This window comes from Panthera leo, chromosome B1 (genome assembly GCF_018350215.1).
Source record: "Panthera leo isolate Ple1 chromosome B1, P.leo_Ple1_pat1.1, whole genome shotgun sequence".
NCBI classification, from domain to species: Eukaryota; Metazoa; Chordata; class Mammalia; order Carnivora; family Felidae; genus Panthera; species Panthera leo.
Window position 1 is genome coordinate 74,518,039 of NC_056682.1, and position 24,945 is coordinate 74,542,983.

Sequence of the window (24,945 nt, forward strand, 5' to 3'; positions counted from 1 at the left end):
AATTATAATGAAGTATTAAAATATATTTCACTAAACATCGAATGTAGCTACTATTTTTAACTATAGCTCTGTCAAGAAAACAATCCATTATTTACATCCAAATGTTTACATGGTTTTACTTTCACTCATGTGAAAATGAAAAAAACACTTGAAAAAGGTCATCATAGGGAAGAGTATTAAAAGCACATCACTTTTTTCTTTATATACATGAAATGGGTGTAGAAAACAGTTAACATGGCAGGTCTGTTTATCCTTAAAAAGACCAGCTTACAAGATTGGCCCTTGGTTGGCATTCGGAAACTTTTTTTGAGGCGGGGGGACAATTCCCTCCATTCCTCGAATGGTTAAGACTGGCTCACTCTGCCTAAACTATTTATACAAACAATGTGGTTTATGCTAAACGCCTTTTTTTCTTCTAGGAGTCTGGAATCTTGGTACATGCTAGGCAGAGGGTGCCTATGCAAGCAATCTCCAATAAAAACACTGAGCACTCAGTCTTTCCTGAGCTTCCCTGGTTAGCAACGTTTCGTACACGTTGTCACAATCTGCTACGGGAATTAAGCATAATCAATGACTGCCGACTCATGTCCTGTGTGACTGCACTGGAAGAAGACCCTTGCAAGTTTATGCCCAGTTTTGCCAGACTCTGCCTCAGGCATCCTTTGCCTTTGCTACTTGTGCTTGGTATACTTTCCTTGTAATAATCATAGTCATGACTATGTATGGAGTCCTGTGAGTACTCTTAGCAAATTACTGACTCTGAGGGTGGTTTTGGAGACCTCTTATATGGAATGTATAATAGGAAAAATAAAAGTTATTTTTCTAATTGCTTTGAAACAGGAAATACATACTTATACAAAACACTGACTTATTGCTATAAATTTTGTAGTTAAAAGCTAAAATAATTTAAATCTGCATTTTGGATATAACTTTTTGAGTATTTTAATATTCTAAAACCAATCCTTTAATAATCAGTGAAATTATGCATATTGATTTATTTATATAAAGAAGACTACTAAGACAATTCCTAGATTGTTTAAATTGAAGAGAAACAGATTATGCTTATAAAATCAGTGTTTTGTCACAGAATTAAATGACTTTACTATGGTTTATAAATGAAGGTTGCTTTTGATGCACTTCTCCCATCCTCCACCCCAGCCATCTTTAAAAATACATGGGCTCTTACCTTGAAATGCTCCTGCTTCAATAACCCCCTCTTTGGTACTGTCAAAGCCATGAGATGTAATTTGGGTTTCTGAGAGACCAAGTCCAGCTGGTAATGAACGCTTCAGATCCTTGGCAACATTTGAATAAAAGAGAAAATCTTCATAAAAAATCTCACACCATGTAGCAGTTCAGCATAATGGTGCCCTTTTAATCACATCTTCAACTATCTTTTTCTCTATATGTGGTATTCTCTCATGCTGTCGTAGCATTCTATAATGATGTATAACCAGCAGCAAATTCAGCAAGATTTGCTATTAAGAGGTATAGTGAATGTCAAATACAAAATATTTGTTATTCTAGAATTAAGCAACAGGCAGATATCAAAAATTCAATTTTCAAATTTCTAAGCTACTGATACATCAGAAAAATCATTTTAAAGGACAGAATTAAGATGACTAAAAAGTCACTATTATGTAAAAACTAACTGATGTCTAATACAATCATGAGCCTGGTCAATATAAACAAATCATTCACTTGCAATATTAATTTTCCTTTGATTTCAAGGTTATCTAGGTAATAAGCAAGGCTTCTTGGATTTCAATCAGGGTGGGGAAAAAGAAATCTTCTGCTATTCATTTTATGTTAAATACTGACATTAGTCAATCCAACTGCAGATTGGCTTATAATTGGAAGCTAGCTGTAACAAATACAATATTCCACATTCAGTCTTACAGTTCAAAAAAAAAACAGAGAAAGCCAAGAAATACAGATGTCCAAAATTTCTTTATTTCGTCTGGCTTGGATATGAGGAATTACCCAATTTTCATAATCAGTCTATGAATGGATTCCACTGGTTTCCCACGATAATGACAAACGATGCACTAAAACATAAATATGTCTTTTGAAATCTTTAATACAGTACCATATCACATATAATGTAGTTATAATTTGAAAACTCAGAACTAACGTTTTGAATTTTCTAATTGGCAAAGTCAAAATTTAACAGATACAATCTCTCATAACTGGCATGTTGTTGAGAGGGATTTTCTTGAGAAGCTCATTAATTTTGTCTAGGCAATTATTTGATTGGTGTGATGGGCCATGAATTAATAAATAATGAGGTTGATTCTCATCTCATCAAACATTTGATTGATCAAATTTATCATTTACCATTTATCAAACAGGTAATTTGACACAAGTAACTGTCCTCTCCTGTGGTACTTTCAACATCTCAGCTAGCTTCAGATACTCCTGATTTTCCTCATACAACATCTGTTATGTTCTATTGTCTCCTTTGCGGATTCCTCCTCATCTCCTCCAAATTCTGGAGCGTCCCAGGGTTCAGTCAGAGGACTTCTTCTCCTATAGTCTCTTCTTGGGTGACTGTATTGATTCTTCTGGCTTTGAAAACCATCTATACATTGACAACTCCCAAATTTAGGTGTCTTACCTGGGCCTCCCTCTTTAACTCCTATATATCTGATCACATACTTTTATTTCAACTTGGATATTAAGTAGGCATTTCAAACTTGGTATGTCTCAAACTGACTGATTCCACAGTAAATCCCCAATGCCCAACAGACAAAACAAAATAATGGCATCTTTATTTTCCCTCCTTTCAGTTAAACAGCATCTCTACCACCAAAATCTTAGGAGTTATCTTCGACTCTTTCTCTCAAGTCCGTATCCAAACCATTAAGCAGATTCTATCCGATCTACTCTCAAAATACATTCAGGATGAAAGCAATTCTCACCACCTCCACTGCTACAACTCTGGTCTAAGCTAGAATCATATTTCGCCTGGATACTCTAAGAGCCTCTCAACTGGTTTCCCTGCTTCTATCCAAGACACACACCTCTAACTGCACATGTCAACCAAAATTAGCCCCTGTACAAAAACTCTCCAATAGCCTCCTATCTCACCTAATGTAAAACCCAGACTATTAAATGTTCTCAAGGGATTACAGGATTTGACTTCATCTCCTACCAGCCTCAGTCTTACAGCCACACAGTTCCTTCAAAAACAATTAACCTATCTTTGTTTCAGGGCCCTGTACTTCTGTTTTTTCTTCCTGAATGCTTTCTTGTACCTGACATCTATAGGGCTTGCTCCTTTAGGTAGAGAGGCTTTCCCCCTTGAGCAACTCTCACAACTTCACACTGGAACTCCCTATTCTGCTTCCTCTATTTTATCCTCCTCAGAGCAGTTATCACTCGGTAACATATTACGTGTATTTGTGTTTATTTTTACCTCCTCTTTCTATATGCTGTAAGTTTCACTAGAACAGGGATGTTGCTTAGTTTGTTTACTGCTGTATTTTTAGCACCTGAAATAGCGCCTGGGATGTAGGAGATGTTTAATAAATATTGTCAAATGAATAAATGAATTTGTTGAATGAACTAAAGGACTTGTGACTCAACACCATATAGATTAAGAAGCTGCTACAGCAACAGGTTTACTTTAAAATTTAATTTAATGAGTATCTGCTTCCTCTTGCTGTATGTTAGACTTTCTGCACAAAGAAAAAGGTAAGGTACAGCCCTTGCCTCATTGGAGAGACAAGATATACAAATATTAATGTAAAAGTTGAACTTGTCGCCAAAGTAAAGACAACAGGTATCAGAGGAATTAAGAAGAGGGACTCAATCCATGAGAACCAAATAGGAAAAGAGAAAGTTCTGCATGAGCTCTGGAACATAAAGGATTTATTTATTCATTGTCACAACATTTACTGAACACCAATGACAGTCACTGCTCTCGACACTACAGATGGAGCGGTGTAGGAAACAGTCTCTGTCCAAATCTGACTCTCATGGGGGGAGGAAGGAAGACTAGCCCGATAGTAAACAAATAAATGCATGCCATGTAAGGAGTGCTGTTAAGTAACAAGTAGTAAATCAGTATGTTTCTTTTCAAGTCAGGATAAAAGGGATACAGAGTGACAGGGAAAAGGGTGCTACTTTGGGTTGGGTATTGAGGGAAGGTCTCTCCGGGGTAGTAAAATGTGGGCAGATTCCTCAAAGAAGTGTGAGCGAGTGAGCCATGTGAGTTTTAAGACACAATTCCCTTATCAGATATATGATTTGTAAGTATTTTTTCCCATTCTGTGGGCTGCCTTTTTAGTTTTTTCATGGTGTTCTTTGAAGCATAAAAGTTTTACATTTTTATTAAGTCCAGTTTATCTATTTTTTTTCTTTTGTTGCTTGTGCTTTTGGTGTTCTAGAACTAAGAAACTAAAGTACCTAATCCAAAGTCAGAGAGTTATACCTGTTTTTTCTTCTAAGAGTTTTATAGTTTCAGCTCTTATATTTAAATCTTTGATCAATTTTGAGGTTCCTTTTTTAAAAGATTTTATGTTTAAGCAATCTCTACAGACCCAACATGGGGCTCAAACTCACAACCCCAAGATCTAGAGTCACACGCTCCACTGAGCCAGGCAGGCGCCCCTGGAGTTAATTTTTGAGCATGGCGTGAGGTCCATGTCCAGTTTCATTCTCTGCATATGGACATCCAGTTGTCCTAGCACCATCTGTTGAACACTATCCTCTCCTCACTGAAAATTCCTGGCACCCTTGCTGAAACTCAACTGACTATGAATGTAGAGATCTGTTTCTGTACTCTCAGTTCTGCTCCACTCACCTATGTCTCCTTATGCCAGTCCCAACCTGTTTGGATTATTGTAGCTTTGTAGTAAATTTTAAAACCAGTGAGTCCTAAAACTCTGTTCACCTTTTTCAAGACCCTTTTAGCTATTCTGGATCCCTTGCATTTACATAGGATCAGTTTGCCAATTTCTACCCTAACCCCCCTTCCCCACCCTGCAAAATCAAACTAAACCAAACTAAACCAAACCAAGATTCATTAGCAAGACCAAAAGAAACTGTTCGGTAATCCAATGAAAGTGACAGGTCTACCCCCAAATAGAAAACTAATTAACATCAGTTTTACCAGGGACATCTCTTTGAATTGGCCTTAAAAAAGGTGCCTACTCCAATAATTTGTTATCCAAGCAAAACTAGAACAATTTTTTTTAATTTTAAAAATCTTATTTGTAATCGTTATGGGGACAAACAAAAAATAATAAACATTAAAAAAACAGCACAATAACACAATAATAAATACAAGCAAGCCACAAAGATTTAACCTTGCTTTCTCCACCCTAATTAGAATCCCTCATGGAATTATCTTTTGAATTTTGTACAGCATATTTTAAAGATGTTTATCAAGAGCAAAGACCCTTAAATTACTTTTTAAAGATTGTCACAGTCTCATCAAGAACCAACTATTACTAGAAACATGAAAGACCTGGAAAGATAATTCAGACAGACCAGCTTTCCTATTAAGAGGCTATATGACCCTGGGCAAGTGCTTAAAAACTTTGTTAGTCCCTGTTTGCTCAGCTGTAAAAAGAAGCTAAAAATTACCTCAGAGTTCTATGAAAATTTATGTGAGACAATTAATATAAGCAAAGCACCTCGTACATATTTTTAGGCACTCAGTTAATGTTAGCCATCCCTCTCCCCTACTACAATCATATTTATAACTAATTAATGCTATTGCTAATAATTAGAGTGAAAAACATTTCGTGAACACTTCCTATGTGCTAGGATTTGTTCTAATCACTTTAACGTACAGGCAGTCCTCTCTCCGCATGACAGTGCAGGACCGTAAAAATGATCAAGCAATTGGTACTATTACTACTATTTCTCAGATGAAAAAACTGGGACACAAAAATGTGTCATTTAGTTACTAACTAGCAATATAGTTAGGGCTAGGCCTCAAGAAACAATATTAACTGTAATGTAGAGTAAATGTAAAGAGCTACAAGCAATTTGTTAGAGACTTAGAATTCATTAGCTCCTATTGTTTTCAAAAAGATTTAAAGAAATACCTTTTAAAAGTGACAATTTCAGAATCTGAAGTTTAAACACTAATGCAAATACATTTTCAACTTGTAATTTCCTAATAGCACTAAAGAAATGAGCTCTTTCGTTCCTTTTCCCTTTTCCTAATGCCACTTAAAACCTCGTCACAGGACAATATTCTTTTCATCTGAATATTGTTTTGAAGAGTACTTAGAATTAAAAAGAAAAATAATTACACTCAGTTTTATCTACTTCCCATTTTTAAACCAAATCTGAGTCTGTTCATTTCATGGAATAAATTATCTTTCCAGTTTATTTTTTAATATACTAAATCAGTAATTTCTAGGTTTTAAAAAAAAGTTTATTTATTTTTGAGAGAAAGCAGGCACATGTGAGTGGGGGAGGGGCAGAAAGAGAGAATCCTAGGCAGGCAGGCACTGTCAGCACAAGCCGATGCAGGGCTTTAAGTCACAAACCGTAAGATCATAACCTGAAGCTGAAATTGTACACTTAGCAGACTGAACCACCCAGGTGCCTCCAGTGGTTTCTAATATTTTTTAAATATTAATGATCCTTTTATTAATATTTACATTAAAACCAGACGATCTTTTCTCTCCGAAAGACAAATCTATCACTTACAAAATAAATACTGCCAAACTACCAAGACATTTTTTAAACTTTGCAAGTTTGGTCATTAAGCTCAACTATTTTTGGAATGGTTTCCTTGAATGTTGCCTTGCTCAAAGTCTTGACAGCTTTTAGCTCTCGCTAAGAAAATAAGTATCGAAGACATCCCTCAAAATATGAGGAATAAAAACATGCATGCAAACAAAATTAAAATGGCATACAGTAGGTACAGGACAACTGTGTTTGCTGTATTCTTGGAACTTATCTGAAAGAACATTACTCATTTTAATCATATGTCCTGTCCCAAAGTATTGTGTAAATTCCCAGTAAAGAGATACAGCGTAGTAGTAGTTGGTAAGAGGTTAAACAGTAAACATGATGGATATCTCAGATTACCTAAATTTTCAAGAAGGTACAGGGATGTCTCCCATCTTGTCAGGCATGGCCTCTAGAAGAAACTCCTGGTTGTCTGAAGATACATCTCACTCAGACCCCTCCCAATGATCTCCCAGGGGTCCTTTACTCAACAAACAAAAATTCTTCCAGAAAAAAACCTTTATGTAAAACAGCTGTAAAATCTGAAAAGCACTAAGGTCTTCCTAAGCCTAAACTGTCACTAACAAAAGGAGCCTAACCAAAAGTGGTACAAATGGGTCCGTTCAGATTCGGAACAGAATTATCATTTTGATAGTTGTCCAGCAGCTGAATGCAACACAAAATAATATGGGTTATGTGAGGGGAATGTATGACTTGTAAGATAACACACGTAAGTATTTTACGTGTTTGTTGACTTGTTTTTGTTTTTTATAAAATACACACTCTCTAGCTAATATAGTTCAGCCTCATAATTCACAAAAACTTAAAATGTGCCTTTACATGATCTTTAATTCTTTTTAAAAGTGTCTTACATAGCTTAGTAACTATTCAAATGTCTGCTACTGCATTTACCCCTATGGTTTCCAGAATGTATTTCAGAGACAATGAGCCCACTATAACCAACAAACATAAAATCCCTAATTTGCATTTTTATGTCACTGACATTCAATTCAAAGTTTAGGACTTAGCAGAGTCATGCTTAACAAGTATACAATAAAATGGAATAAACCCAAAGTTAACTTTCTGTTCAAGCACTAGGATAATACTCAGCATTTAATACTTTTTAAAAATAAATTTTCAAACAATTAAGCTGAAACAAAATAGAACGCTTTGGCAAAAACGTTTCATGTATGTTTCAAATCCTTCTGAGAGGATACAAAATAGTATCTGTAGTAACAGCTTCCATAAAGCTGTGAAGGGATGGCAACAATCTGTAAGGATTCTCCAAGTAGTCTACAAATTACATGAACTCTCTTCTCCCTTAGTTTCCTTACACTACATTCTCCCAATTTTCCTCCATCTACTTCTGTAAAAATGGCTTGGTTTTCCTTACTGCTTCTAGCTTCTCCACAAGAGAGAAGTCTTACATCTAACTTCTCTACTTCCCTTGGCGACCTAACCGATCCATCTCCTGTGTCTCTAGTCTTGGCACCCCTGAAATTCATTCTTCAAACTGTAGACAGAGATAGCTTTCTAAAATGTGACTCTCTGGGCACCTGGGTGACCCAGTCGGCTAAGTATCTGACTTCGGCTCAGACATGATCTCGTGGTCTCTGAGTTTGAACCCTGCATCGGGCTCTGTACTGACAGGGCAGCACCTGGAGCCTGCTTCGGATGCTGTGTCTCCCTCTCTCTCTCTGCCCCTTCCCCGCTCACCTGTCTGTTTCTGTCCGTCTCTTTCTCTCTCAAAAATAAAAATAAACATTAAAATTTTTTTTTAAAAATGTGAATCTGATTGAGATACTTCCATTTTTATGTCCTTTAGTGCCCCTCCCCCCATTGCCTTTTAGGTAAAATCCCAAACTCCTCAACTTGATTTTAAGGTGTTGCAGGATCTGGTCTCTACTTAACTCTCTAGCCTCATTTCTCACACATCTGGCCCCACAGTCTCCACTTCAACAACAGCAAATTTTCAATTCTGCAGTTTCACACACTTTTCAGCTCATTATAGTTGCCTCTGATGGGAACACCCTTCACTTTTCATTTGGCAGCTCATCCTTCAGATTCAGCTTGCCTAGCAATGCTTCAGGTAATCTTTCCATACTCTTCCTATCAGTTCTCAGACCATGCTATACTTGGACTAGTATATTACTTTTCACATGATATTAAAATTAATTTGTGGGGGTGCCTGGGTGGCTCAACTGGTTGAGCATCTGACTCTTGATTTTGGCTCAGGTCACAATGTCATGGTTCGTGGGATGAAGTCCATGTTGGGCTCTGCCCGGACAGTGCAAAGCCTGCTTGGGATTCTCTCTCCCTCTCTCTGCCCCTCCCCATCTCGCATGACCACATATGTGTGCGCTCTCTTTCTCAAGATAAACATTAAAGGAATAAAATTAATTTGTAAATTAATTAATTTCTATATTCTCTCTTCTTGCAGACTGTAAAAGCTTTCTAAAGATCAGGATGCTTATCTATCTTGTTCCCCTCTAGTATTCATTCCTAGCGGCTAGTAGATATAACACCAATATATTCATTTACTAGCAATTTTCTCAATTTATGCATCTTATCTCATCCCTCAAAATGTATAAAACCTTCCAAAACATTTACATAATTTTTAAAGAAACAAATTGAAAAATTTCTGTGAAATGTTCTATGAATTTTGGTAATTTAAAATCCCCTTTGTTGTTTTAACAGCTGCCTATCAAGAGTATCCACCAGAAGCAAAGCTATTATTCAAACAGATCTCCACATCCCCAATCCTACTATAAACATATTGCAACATCCTTAACATCTTCATAGTGACCTCTCTGCCTCTCCACAATTACTTCACGTCAAAGCTGATTATTCTCCAACATGCTATTTATCAAGTGAGTAAAAGGCAGGGTTAGCATTTTCTCAGCTTTCTGCTGGTACTTCTAAACTACCAGTTCTCAAACTTTAGTTTGGGTAAGAACCACCTGAGACCGTATTAAAATTCAGATTCTTCTCAGCTGTCCATTGTGATCTCATGAAGTTGGAGTGCGAAGTCCAGGCACCAGAATTTCAAACAAATAAGCCACATGATTCTGATGCAGGTAATTCTTTGTCTACATTTTGAGGAACTCTGTTACGTAGAACAGTTTTTCCATACTTGTGTAATACACGGACTCCCATCCCGCATTTCCCTGTGGGCCACACTACCTCATTGCCCTCTTCTCCACCTTAACATTCTCATCTATCTTCTTTCTAGTTAATCCCAAATATTTATTGAGGGCCTTCTGCTCTATCCTTAATTCCCACCATTATTCTCGGTGTTCCCAACCTTTTGCAAGCCATCGGGCAGTTTCAGAAAATGAAATGATTCCTTGTTCAGTCTGCAATTCTTTCCAAACTGAAATATAAGGTCCAAGCTGAGTTTTCATAGCTCATCAAAAAAACAATGTATAATGTCACAGTATGTAGTCTGTTGCTTAACTTTTTTTAATACAAAGTATCAATTACTTAAAATGAAATAAAATCTATTGCATGAGCTTGCCTACCTATGTTGATACAGAATAATGGGTTGTAGTATTAACAATCTGTCAAAGTGTATGATTTTTTTTTCCCTTAGTATACTTGTAGGAAGCCTAAAGTTGGTAGTTTGATACAGGTTTGGTAATTTGTAGGGGACAAAGGGCCAAAAAAAGTGTGAGGACAAATAAAAGATATACTAGACTAACATAGTAACTCCAACCTACTCTTCTGTCTCAGACTGCAGTAACCTCTACATCTCTAATGCCTTTCATCCTTCATGCCCCATTTTACTTCAGCCACCAGAACTCCCACGGCCACTCTTGGGAACTTGCCATCACTCAGGAAGCAACACTTCTGGAATTTTAAGTCTAATAACTCTCTTTGTGGTCACAAGCTCCTGTATCTGTTATTCCACTTGATCAAGTTAGCAAATATGACGCATCCATTTTCTCCATTTTACACACACATATACAATTCTCAGTCTCCTCTCTCTCTCTCTCTCTCCTCTCTCATTCATTCCACAAACATTTAACAAGAACTTACAGAATTACTATCTTTTGATGGTTTACTGCCTACCTCCTTGACCTCATCCCCATCCCCAAGTCCCCTTAGTCTAGATTCTAAGTAGTAATGAAGTCTGGTAAGAATGAATCACATACCAGCTTGCATCAAGGGAATGCTGAATTCATTCAAAGGCTTATCACCGTGGGAATATTTATACGTATCTACATTCAAAACAATTCCTTCTAGAAATAAAAAAAAAATATGACAGCATTTGCTTATAAACAGAGGCAGAATCTATCTTCTAGGCACAATATGTCATAATTAAGATAGATAGGCTTCAGCCTCTCATTAAAAATTATATTTATTCATATTTTTTTCAATAGAAATCCTAATCTAGAGTTAATTTAGTAGACTTCTATATAATGCACATACTTTAAAACTTAATTTGTGGCAATAGTACTAAGAATATATTCAATACTTTAATATTTTGAAGTAAATATTAAAATGAATCTAGGGGCACCTGGGTGGCTCAGTCAGTTAAGCGTCTGACTTGGGCTCAGGTCATGATCTCACAGTTTATGGGTTTGAGCCCCATGCCGGGCTCTGTGCTGACAGCTCAGAGCCTGGAGCCTGCTTTGGATTCTGTGTCTCCCTCTCTCTCTGCCCCTCCCTGCTCATGCTCTGTCTCTCTCTCTCTCAAAAAATAATAAAAAGCACTAAAAAAATTTAAAAAAATGAATCCAGATTTGCATGGGTTAAACGATCCTTGAAAAATATTTGCCATACTTCTAAAAGGGTCCAAGCTATACATTTGGTAAAAATTGGTCTTTGGAGAAAGTCTCCATCAAATCAATGTTGCCACTGAGAGAACTCCTAAATTTTTCAGATGTGAGTAATGCAGAAATGTTATACTGAATAGTATATAGCACGGAGACAAATGGTCATCATATGCTATTCAAACTCTAGTGTAGGATGGCTGAAGTAGAAAACATGTTAAATTTTAAGTCTTTATACTGGAATCACTTCCTTTATTGAGCAACTACTGTGAATCATAAACTGTGCTGTGTGCACACAAGCTGCCCTAAAGGTGATTTCAATCTCTTAGGAAAAGCAGATAAGTAAATGGACAGTTACAACACTGAGGGGAGGGGAGGAAATCTATCCAAAACAAGTGTTCTGACAATTCCTATTCTTATATTCCTTTCCAAATCTTCTCCAGACTGCTAGAGTTCACTGTCCAGACTGATATGTACAGGGGAATGGAAAAACTACTTAGTTCAATAAAAGCATTAAAGAGTGAAACAACAATAACAACAAAGACCACATACACAAAACTTCAACAACAACAACAACAACAACAACAACAACAAGTACAACAACAGCGATGATGCATGCTGGGAAATTAAGGACACAAGATGGATAGATCAAGTCCAAAAGCAGTACATCTTCCACAAAAGTCTAGAAACACGTTTCTAGTCCTGGCTTTAACATGTGTTTATTCATTTACTCATTTATTCACCAAACATTTAAACGAAAGCCTCAATGATCTATTATGTGGCAGCACTGTAGATAAGGTAATGAATGGAAACATTTTTTGCCCTCACTTTCCTTACAATCAAATCACACAAGCCTTTGGTACAGCCAGTTAATCTGGGTAATTCCATCACAACCTCAAGGGCCCTTTTCCTCAACTGTAAAATAAAGTAGTGGAACTCAGGGATCTCTAAACTAAAATCCTGTGATTTAACTCAAAACTTGTAGACTGGGGGTTTTTAAGACCCAGGAAACTAAGGATCCATAGGCAGGCTTCAGTTTAGGGAGTCCTAAACTCCCTAGAACTAAATGCAAAATTTGGTAGTTTTGTATATATGTACATTTTTCTTGAGGAAAAGGTCCATAGGTGGAAAAACAAATTATGGATTTTAGTTTTGGGCCAACCACAGAAAAAATTTTGTTTCAGTGATATATACTAAGGTAGTTTCCCTATCTGCCAAGTATAACTTAATTAACAAGAAATTTCAACTACATGGAATTGATATTTGCTTCTTCTCTTTAATTCATGGCATGAATTTCACGATTTTAATATTTTGACCAGCACTTTAACAGAATTATAAATAATATGCAGTTTACAACTCAAAGAATAATTTGTATTCTTCAGAGATTAAACTTTACTAATCTTTAAAAAGGAATTTTTATTTAGAAAAAAATATTTTTGCTGTAAAAAACTGTGATGATACTAAGATTCTTATTCTATCCTCTCTAAATCATTGTTGCTCCTTGTCTTAAGAAAAAGAGTAATAAACCTCAAAATATTAACATATGTCAAGTTGCTACCAGGGGATTTCTAGGACCAGTTCTTTCATTATAATCTCTATTAGAATGTGAATGCTAAGTTAGAGTCTAACCAGGGCCTCTTGTAGGACAGACTAAGAGGGGAAACCAAATGAAAAATGAAACCTCTGCAATGAGACACAAAAGCGAGGACAGAAATATTTAGTTTCACTGCCTGTGCCACAGTGACACCAATTGGTCAGCCAGGATACAACAACTTAAACTACCATCTTCATTTTATACAAGACTATATTTTTTAGAGTACATTATGCAGTTAAGTTTTAAATAAAAACCAGTATGTGGGGCACCTGGGTGGCTCAGTCGGTTAAGCATCCGACTTCAGCTCAGGTCATGATCTCATGGTTCGTGGGTTCGAGCCCCGTGTCAGGCTCTGTGCTGACACCTCACAGCCTGGATCCTGCTTCTGATTCTGTGTCTCCCTCTCTCTTTGCCCCTCTCCTGCTCACGCTCTCTCTCTGTCTCTCAAAAATAAATAAACGTAAATAAAAACCAGGATATGATTTTAAACAACAAACAGGTGTAAAAGGAAGATGTATATAAGTAAAATACTTGAGCAAACTCTGGTTATTATCCAGTTTAACATGAGACCTCTTTGCTAGTCTATAAAATACAGTCTAATGCTAAACAATACATTTTAACACTTATTTTCCATATGAATTTTCATCAGTAATAAAATATAAACATGAATTTCAGGCTAAATGCAATTTTCCTTTTATTTCTCAGGAAAACAAAGGAGTATGCTAAAACTGAAGTAAACATATGCCTAAAAGATCTTGAGTATAATTTATTCAAAATGGTCAAAAGTTGCTTTTGAAACATTATTTTCACTCGTGGTGAAAGGGATCACACAGCCAATTTTATTTTAATTCAACATATCAAATAAGAGACTCTTGTGATACATATATTTTTAATAAGAGCAAATACAGAAATTTTATCATGTTGAATTTCTTTAGGGAGGTGAAGTGGGGTATACTACTTGAAGTAGATATTGTTTATTTCTAAATTATTTATTTATTTTTAAATATTTATTTATTTTTGAGAGAGGGAGAGAGAGAGCAGAGAGGGCCAGAGAGAGAGGAACAGAGGATCTGAAGCAGGCTCTGTGCTGACAGCACAGAGCCCGATGCGGAGTTCGAACCCACGAACCGTGAGATCATGACCTGAGCTGAAGTCAGACACGTAACCAACTGAGCACTTTTATTTTTTATTTTTAGATAGAGAAAGACTGCATGTGAGCGGGGAAGAGGGGGAGGGAAGGAAGGGAGGGAGGGAGAGAGAGAGAGAGAGAGAGAGAGAGAGAGAGAGAATGAATCTCAAGCAGGCTCCACACTCTGTGGAGCCCAATGCAGGGCTCGATCTCCCAACCCTGGGATCATGACCTAAGCCGAAGTCAAGAGTTGGACACTCAACTGACTGAGCCACCTGGGTGCTCCAGGTTAACTGCTTCTTAAGGAGCCTTTCCCAGGTAAAGTTCACATCCAATAAAAGGAGGCCTCCAGGAGAACATCTTTTTTTCTTCTTTTACCACCCAAGAGAAGTGAAATAACACTGCAGGAAAATGTCCAAAAAGAATCTGACATTAACCAATGAGTAAACTTACAAAGCAGCAAGTTAACTGGCTTTAACTGCATAAGCAAAGAGCTTATACAGATATTTGAAGGTTTAAATCACTTCACTCTAGTAAGACTCTATTTTTTTTTCAGTGCTACTCAAAGGCAAATAAGGTTAAGTAAAGAGTCATGAATAAGTTTAAGTATAAGGCAACCCAGAAAAAGAACAGAGCTGGAGGAATTACCCACCAGGTATTAAGGTTAAAGATAATATTTGTTCCAGACTTAATTAGTGTAGTAATTAAGTAACATAGTGTGGTATTATTGTAAAGATAGACAAAAAGACAAAGAAATAAAACAGAGTTCAGAGACAGTCCCACACATATATGACCACCTGATTGACAGCAAAAGCTCCCAGTGGAGAAAGGACAGTCTTTTCAATAAACAGTGAATAGCAATAAGATATTCATATGAGGAAAAAAAAAATGAACCTTGGCACCTGCATCACACTACACAAAAATTTAATTCAAGATGAATCACAGAGCTAAGTGTGAGAAGCAAAACAAAAAAACTTTCAGGAGCGTCTGGGTGGCTCAGTTGGTTAAGCATCTGACTCTTGATCTCAGCTAAGGTCATGGTCTCACGGTTTGTGAGTTTGAGCCCTGTGTCAGGTTCCGTACTGACAGCTAAGAGCCTGCTTGGGATTCTTTCTCTCTTTCTCTCTTTGTTTCTCCCCCACTTGCACCCTCTCTCTCTCAAAATAAATAAATAAACTTAAAAAAAAACTTTTAGAAGAAAACAGTATCTTTATGATACTGGGATAGGCCAAGATTTCTCAAAAAGGTCACAAAAATCACTAAAATGACACAGATAAATTTGACTTCATTAAAATTAGCAACTTTTGTTCATCAAAAGATACCATTAATAGAGTACAAAAGCAAGCTACTGACTAGAACAAAATATGTGAAATACACATATCCAAACAAATGACTTATATCCAGAATAAAGAGCTCCTGTAAAAAAATTAGAAAAAGGCACACGCCCAATAGAAAAATGGGCAAAAGGCTTGAAAAAGGACTTCATGCAAGATAATATCCAAACGATCAATAAGAATATGAAAATACGCTTAACATCATTAGTCATTAGAGAGATGAATATTATGCTTCCACCAGAATCGCTAAAATTAAAAGGCATGACAATACTAAGAATTGGTAAGAATGTGTAATAACTAGAACTCTTACCTGCTGCTGGAACCACTTTGGAAAATTAGTTGACAATATCTACCAAAGCCAAACATCATGTATCTAGCAATTCCACGCTAGGGTATATACCCAATAGAAATAGGTGATTACATACACCAAAAGACTTGCACCAGAATGGTCACGACAGCTTTATTCATAATAGCCACAGACTGGAAACCTAGGTATCCATCAACTGAAGAATGGATATACAAAATTGTGACATATTAACAGAATGAAAAACTACAGCACAGTGAAAAAGAATGAAATACTGCCACAAACAACAGTACTGAATAAACTTCACAGGAATAACACTGAGTGAAGCCAGTCAAAAAAGAGTACATACTGTAAGATTCCATTTATTTGTAGTTCAGGAATAGTCCAAAGCTATCTGTGATGCTAAAGTCAGAGTAGCAGTGATTATTCTGGGAGACAGGGCAGTGTACTGCCTTGAAGGGGGCAAGACGGAGCCAGTTAAAGTCCTGGAAATGTTCTACATCTTGATGTGTGTGGTGCTTCCACTGAGCTGTATACTTAACATCTGTGTTTTACTGTGCGTAAGTGGTAGCTCAAAAGAGAACAAAACCAACAGAAAAGAAAAAGAAATAGGCTTAAGGTGGCAGGTGAATATCCAAAACAATGCAGCATTTGTATGTACTGCATTTTCTTGGACTAAAGTCATTAGACTGTCTATTAGAATATCAACTCCCTGATGGCAGTATTTTTGTCATTTTTATTCACTACCATATCCACAGTGTGATACACAGCAGATACTCGATACACAGCAGATACTCGGTAACTATCTGCAGAATAAGTTTGCAAAAGGACTGTTACCAAAAATAAAATGAAGCAATCATTAACTAAAATCTTGGTATAATGAGTTATTTGAATTAACGGAAGTTTATAAAGTAATTGCTAGAGTCTAATGATGGTAACGTGATTAGCTTATTATGCAGGTGTGTCTTAGTACTTTCCAACACAAGAAAGACTAAAACCTGAAGTGAAGATTTCCTTTGTGTGCCCAGAATTTAAAGAGTCTCTATTCTGTGAGTTCCTCTATTTTAAGGCCACAGGTACATAGACACCAAATTAAAGCACTCACAATTAAAATAACCCTCAAGTTTGAAGACACATTGATTCCTTCCAAAAAACTGTGAAGGCAAAAATAAGTGAAATTCAGTGGAATTTACTAAAATCAATTAAAACAATCTAAAACAGTGGTTCTCAACCAGAGGTGAGTTTCTCCTCACACCAGGGGTCATTTGGCAATGTCTGGAGACATTTTTGCTTGTCACAACAGGAGGAAGAGGCCAGGGATGCTGCTAACCATCCTACATGCAGAGGCCAATCCTCTACAACAAGGAATTTATCTGACCCAAAATGTCAAATTATGTTAAAATAAAGGATTTTATTCTTCAGCATATGAAAAAGAGTCCTATTTAAACTATAAAATAATTTGGGGCGCCTGGGTGGCTCGGTAGGATGAGTGTGACTTAGGCTCAGGTCATGATCTTGCAGTCCGGGGGTTCGAGCCCCACATCGGGCTCTGTGCTGACAGCTCAGAGCCCAGAGCCTGCTTCGGATTCTGTTGTCTCCCTCTCTCTCTGTCTCTCTCCCGGCTCATGCTCAGTCTCTCTCTCTCTCTCAAAAATAAATAAACATTAAAGAAATTTATTTTAAAAAATTAAATTAAAAAAACCTATAAAATAATTCATTTCTTTCAACTATTCCTTTTTCAAAAATATGAACATTATATTTTTAAAGTTGTACACGTATCAAATGTAATAAAAAGGGGTATTTATTGTAAATATATCCAGAAATAATAACCATCACTACCATTTCTAGGACTATCCTAGGCATATTATTTATTTTATCTCATTTAATATCAATATCCCCATGAAAGTAAGATTCTCATTTATAGAGATCATAAAACAAAAACTAGAAGAGATTAAACACCTGCCCAAGGTTACACTGCTAGAAATGACATAGCTAAAATGTGCACCCAAATTATCTTCAAACCCATGGTGTTTCCATTAAAATGCATTAAATTTCAATTTCAAATGAGAGGCAGATCAACATTGAAAGCACTGCATCTTTCATTGTCCACCAAGTCAAGTATGCCACTTTAGAAAGTAAATGGCAAAGTCAGGAGAAGCCTACTTAGGAAATATGTACTAAAGACACACAGAAAAAGATTACTGCCAATTTTTGAAAGGATAACCTATAGTTAGTATTTTTTCTTATCACAAATATTAAATAATTTCATAAAGTCATATACCAAAATTATCAGATATACTTTGTTCCAGTCATATAACAGAACTACTGATGATAACATCAAAGCATGAATGTTTACTGGCTAGCAGCTTAACCTTGACAAATCATGAACATAACCCACCTAGTCATCCCTACGTGGTAACATTAGGTTCCTAACACTTCAGCCAATCTAAGAAAATATTCCTAAATTAAATTCTATTACTTTCATCTGATAGGCTTATCGTGGTCCTCTGTATCAAGAAAAAGGAAAATATTCTTACCCTATTAAAGCCATGTTCATGAGAGTCATCAACTTCTCCATTACTAGTCACTGGAATTTCTGCTGCTGAATTTTTGGGAGATTCTTGAGCCATGCTAGACTCCTACAACAAAACAAAACAAAACAAAACAAAACAAAACAAAACAAAACAAAACAAGAAACAGCTGTAAATAGCACCAAATCATAAGAGGCAAATATTCAAAAGACTGTTAATGTTTATAGCACTTAAAAGCCATCATTATAGCATTAAAAAAAATAATTACAACCTACCTAACACATAATAAATATGATATTAATATAATAAAAATGTATCCGGCTTTTAAAACTAGAGTCAACTTAAATTTCTTATTTAAGAACAAGTTACTTGCAGATCCCAGGGGGCAATAATAAATTGCCTCATAAATAGTATTATGATAAGGCTACCAGTTACAACTGAAAAAAATATCACAGAAAGCCACACTTCATTATTAATTCAACTACAGCAGCTCTACTTTTCCTGTTGTACATAATGGGCTTCTCAGGCAGCTTTTGTTTAAAGAGTTGCCCTGATACAACAAAAATGTGTAAATCTGTATACTAGGAGAATTAAAATTTTACATTCTGGCTTTACTGTTCTAACAGTCAAATAATGTTTAAAAATACATTCCTTAATTTTATAAGCACATTTTCTATAAAATATAAATTTCTTTCGGAACTTAATATAGTTAATCGGTAACAGAAAGTCAATTCTGGTTAATAAAAACTTTTTTTGCTCCAATCCTATGTGATTTAAGAAACATGCGTGGCTACAAGATAAAATGAGAATTTTATACCTGTAAAGGGTCTTAAAAATTATCTAGTTTCCCTCACTTTAAAAACTTCAGAGTAAAAACTAAACCATTGATTCCACTTTTCACAGAGAACAGGTATCCCTCATCCCTCTCTTCTCCTTGCCTCCCTTCCCTTTTAAACCAGTAATGGCTTTAAAAGCATTACATGCACATACACTCACACTTATAACAACAGTGCCCACTAGAATAAAATACATGTTAGGTACACAATTGATACCTAACACTGTATGTTCTAACATTCAGACCTGAATCCTGCTACCCCTGATTCTGCACTGCACAGAATTACCAAACCAAACCAAATAACTAAAATGTGTGTGTGTGTTTAATTTACAGAACTGAATCTTACTGCCAAGAGCATAAGAGGTTTTTGGATTTTCTCTGAAAGAACTGTTTTTTAAGATTAAAATAACTAAGAGAGTGTTGTCATATCTAGCTCGTGCATTACTAATTTTTAAGGGGTTAAGGAAAGGTTCAAGGCCAGAAAACTTTATTTAAGAAAAAAAAAAAAACACTTTTATTTTTTTTTTTTTAAGTAGGCTTCACACCCAGCGCAGAGCCCAACACAGGGCTTGAACTCATGACCCCAAGATCAAGACCTGATCCGAGATCAAGAGTCAGATGCCTAACTGACTGAGCCACCCAGGCACACCAAGGCCAGAAAACTTAAAAAAAAAAAATTGCACTGAACTTTTATAATTAGGTAAGTTATACTACTAAAAGCAAGTATGAATGCAAATTGGTTTGTGGTCTAGTCTCTACTTCCATGAAATATAAAAAGGCCTAATTAAAATACTGAATGACACCCAACAATACTTTTCATATAGTGTATCATTAAGTATGTGAGACAGAAGATACTGTCAAATATATAAGGTAGGACTTAAACGAATCTATTGATAACACTATACAGATCAGCAATTCTCAAATTTTTTGGGCTCAAGACATCTTTACGTTCTTCTTTTTATTTTAATGTTTATTTTTGAGAGAGAGAGAGAGCAAGCAGGGGAGGGGGAGAGAGAGAGAGAGAGAGAGAGAGAGAGAGAGAGAGAGAGAGAAAGGGAGACAGAATCTGAAGCAGGCTCCAGGCTCTGAGCCGTCAGCACAGCCTCTGACTTAAGGAGCTTGAACCCTTAATACGTGAGATCATGACCTGAGCCAAAGTCGGATGCTCAACTGACTGAACCACCCAGGCACCCCTAGACCCATTTACATTCTTAAAAATCATTAAGTATCCCCAAAAGCTTTTATTTATATAGGTTATATCTATCAATGTTTACTGCATTAGAAAGTAATGCTGTAAATTAAAAAAGCTAATTATTAATCCATTTTAAAGTAATAATACAGGGGTGCCTGGATGGCTCAGTTGGTTGAGCATCCAAATCCTGATTTCAGCTCAGGTCATGATCCTGGCGTTGTGGGACTGAGCCCTGCATTAGGCTCTGTGCTAAGACGGAGCCTGCTTAGAATTCTCTCTCCCTCTCTCTTTCTCTCCCTCTACCCTTCTCCCCAGCTTGCACTCTTTCTCTCTCTCTAAAAAAAAAAAAAAAAAAAGTAATAATTATATACACGTTAACATAAATTCTTAATATGAAAATAATTATACTCAAAGCAACAAAAACTTAGAACAGTAGCACTGTTACATGGTTTTGCAAATATCTGAATTCTTCTGCCTTTATGAGAAGACAGCTGGACTCTTCTATCTATTCCCACATTCAATCTGTTGCAATATGTTGTTTTAGTAGAAGTATATGAAGAAAACATGGCTTATGTGGCTACTGTCTTTTCAAATAATTGTGGATATACTTTTTTGATACTATATCAAAACTTGACAAGGGTCAATTTTTAAAAAAAGATTTTTATTATTATGTTTATTTATTTTGAGAGAGAGGGAGAGAAAAAGAGAAACAAAGTGAGAGCAGGGGAGGGGCAGAGACAGAGGGAGACACAGAATCCAAAGTAGGCTCCAGGCTCTGAGCTATCAGCACAGAGCCCAATGCGGGGCTCCAATCCACAAGCTGTGAGATCATGACCTGAGCCAAGGTCAGATGCTTAACCGACTGAGCCACCCAGGCGCCCCAGCAAGTGGTCCTGTCTTAAAAGTTAACTACAATGTGGAATATAAAAGCATGATACCATAATGATGAACATCTTTCATAATCTATAGCATTAAAATCCATCGGTCTACCCTATACTTTGAATGTGTCTTTCACATATGCATGATTTGGTAACATCATGCATTGGTCATTTAGAAACCATTGGTTTGATGACTTACACATATCATCCAAATATTGACACAGCTCCTTATATAATAAAAAGTCTTACTTTTATATCTGATTTTTATCAAAAACAGTCTTTGGATTCAAATTTTCCAAAATTCTAATTTTTGCTGGAAAACTTGAATTTGACCGCTGGCAAAAAATAATGTCAATTATTTTACTTACAGTAACAGGTTTTCCAAAAGTATGTCTCCTAAATAACCAAGTCTGAATAGAGCCACAGTTTGCTTCTGCAGTTAGTTCAGCTACCCTTGTCATGCAGCAAGAGTGCTTTATACATACTTCCCATTTTGTCCCACAGAATGTTAAAAAGGCTTAATAAGATTGAAAACGTTTACTGCTTCACTAAAGACATTCTTAAGTGAAGCTGGTAATTAAAAACAATTTTTTTTAATGTTTATTTATTTTTGAGAGACAGAGTGTCAGTAGGGGAGGGGCAGAGAGACACAGAGAGAAAGACACAGAATCTGAAGATGCTCCAGGCTCTGAGCTGTCAGCACAGAGCCCAACATGGGGCTCGAACTCACAAGCCGTGAGATCATGACCTGCGCCGAAGTCGGACGCTTAACTGACTGAGCCACCTAGGTGCCCTGGTAATTTTTTTTAAATGCAAGTACATAATGGTCTAGAATATGACTACTCCTACAGCTTGGGACAACCACCTTGATTCCTGCTAAGTGCACCATCAGTGCAAACGACACAACAATGAAAAATGCAAACAATTCAAATGTCTTCTCAGTAACGTTTCAAAGTTTTACCTTGTAGACTCCCTGGAATATTCCTGGGGACCTCTAGGGCCTCCAAGCCACACTTTGAAAAACACTGGTGTAGACAAATTTACCCAACATTTAGTGAAGGCTTGTTATGTGTAAGGCATTCTTACTAAATTCTAGAGAATATAAAAAACAAATAAGGTAGTCACTGCTCTGGGGAAAAGCACCACTGATTTAGTTTGGGAGCCCAACTAGACTCTTTAATAAATACCTAGAACAGTAAGTGTGTGCCCCTCTTTCTTTAGGACCCTCTAATACCAAACCTACCGGAATAGTTACGGATAACATAAATCCTAGGGTCATTCTAGGCCAAATCTCTATTTCTTGGCAGCTCCAGAAATGTTCTGCTTCCCGTAGATCCTCATTTATGTTACATTCTACTCGTTATACAAACCTTTTTATCACGATAAATCTTATACCTAATAATGTTTATACTATCTGGCACAAAAATGGACTATCTCTACATCCTTGTATCCCTATTTGTATTCCTAGGGCAAAAGAACAAAGATCTGAGTGAATAAAGTAAGGTCCTTGAGGATGGAGACACTCTTAGCCATATCTGTGTGCTCAGAGATTAGCCCAGGATTTGGCAAGCAAAAGGTTCTCAATAAATGTTTATTGAACGGCAAGGAGTGTCATGAGTTACACCAAAAGTCAGATTTGTAGTTGGGAAGGTGTTAAAATAATCATTATGCATTTGTGCTCCACATCCACTCTCTCCTTTGTCCCACCCAAGGAGTACAGAATAACACATTTGTTACTTCTTGTGGATATCACTGTAGTAAAACAAACCAGGGGGAAACGTGTGGAATAGAAAAAAAAGTTAATTATCAATATTTCAAAATTAGTGCACTTTAATTATTTTGAGATAGTTATAATGAAAGACTAAAATGTCAAACTGAAATACTATTTGGTTAGGCCAATGAAAAAAGAACTTTTTTTTCAAAATTATTTTTGAACATCTAGAACATATTTAGAACATTATTTTCAAAATAATGCAAAATCCTTACACATTTAAACATTAATCATTTAATTAAACGTTAAAACACTTACCAAAAAACTTATTTCCTTGCATTCCTAAATATAAAAACTACTGATTTTTAAATTTATTTTTAATTATTTTATTTTAGAGATAGAGACAAAATCCCAAGCAGGATCCATGCTCTGCACGGAGCCCAATATGGGGCTCAATCCCATGACCCTGGCATCATGACCTGAGCCCAAATCAAGAGAGGCTCAACTGACTGTGCCACCTAGGTGCCGCCCCCCCAAATACTGATTTTTTTAAAAAGTCTTATTTCAGAGTTCATCTTATCACAGATTTCAAACAAGTGAGGAATCAGTAAAACTAAATCTTACTTAAGGCTTGCAAGTAAAGGGAAAAATAAATTAGAGAATATTCCAAAAGTTTAAAAAGGGAAAACAAAACTCCTCCACTTTAGAGGGGATTCCAAGGGAAAAAGTCTCTGAAATAGATGTGAAAGAGAAGTTTGCATTCAGACAAGTACTGGAGAGATCTCCAGTAAAGTACTTCAGTAGAGGCCAGTAAGACTGGATAAAATAGCAATGTTATTGTAACATTATATGTGTTGGCCAATACCATAGGGAGCGCTGAAGCTGAGATGGCTCTTTACAGTTGTCCAAATTAAGGCAAGGCGGCCAGGCCCTTGTACCCCCACATCTCTACCAGTGATCATTAGGTGCAGGCTATCCTCTAGGGGTATAACCATGGACAAGGCAACTGTCATTGGCAGAGGCAATTCCTGGGAAGACTCAGCTATGAGCCCTCAGCAAGCAATACTCTTGGAATGAGGGCTTTAGTTCCAAAGGGAGTAAACGGGCTACGCACGACAGCATCCACTATATCCTCCTTATTACTATTCTATTTTTTTTTCAATCGAAAGGTCTCACATATTTATAACTGAACCAACCTATGGTATAGAAGCATAGTAACAGAGAAAAATCATTTCCCTGATAAAACATCTGCTGTTCAGGTAGTAGGGAGGTTTACAGAAGGATGGGACAGAACACATGACCTTCAGGCAGCATAAATATGTGTGCCATCTCATGTGCGATCCCTTATATATATAGACCCAGCTTGGTTCTTCTCCAATGCCACCGTTTGGAGTTGTACCTGATTTTATTACCAGTTTTCATCTGAATCCACAGGCGGATGGGACAATTCTGCTTTTATTTCTTGGCAAGGAATTGCCTGTTCCTGAAAGTCTTGTGAGAAGACCTGGTGAGGAACGGTCAGCTGCACTATGATGGTGGAGAAAAGGAGAGAGCTCCTTATTACTAAGGTAGTACCTATTCTATTTTTTTTTTTTAAGTATTTTATTTATCTTTGAGAGAGACAGACAGAGAGCGTGAGCAGGGCGCAGGGCAGAGAGAAAGGGGAACAGAGGATCTGAAGTGGGATCTGTGCTGACAGCAGACAGCCCAATGCAGAGCTGGAACTCACAAACTGCAAGATCATGACTTAAGATGAAGTCAGACTTGCTTCACAGATTGAGCCACCCAGGTGCCCGAAAATAGTATCTATTTTAAAAGAACTTGAAATGTCTTGTTTAGGGGATATCTGGCTACTTTATGCATAAATTTACAGAAATTCACTGGTCTCTACTAAGAGAAACTGTTTCTTTCATAGTCCCCAATTAAGGGGTGCCCAGTAATTGAAACAAAGAAGAGCCCCTGACAC

At 36.6% G+C, this 24,945-nt stretch overlaps 1 protein-coding gene and 1 pseudogene across 7 annotated transcripts in view; both read right to left on the bottom strand.

Annotated features, from left to right (window-relative positions):
- The window catches only part of ARFIP1 (ADP ribosylation factor interacting protein 1), a 122,588-nt gene that overhangs the window by 57,226 nt on the left and 40,417 nt on the right, over nt 1–24,945 (bottom strand). For all 7 annotated transcript variants that reach the window (XM_042935287.1, XM_042935282.1, XM_042935285.1 and 4 more), the window contains 2 exons: nt 18,370–18,471; nt 1,187–1,295 (listed from right to left, as the gene is read on the bottom strand). In XM_042935287.1, coding sequence (XP_042791221.1) covers nt 1,187–1,295; nt 18,370–18,471 — 211 coding nt within the window. The remainder of the gene's footprint in view (nt 1–1,186; nt 1,296–18,369; nt 18,472–24,945) is intronic.
- On the bottom strand, nt 23,503–24,892 carry LOC122217205 (annotated as a pseudogene).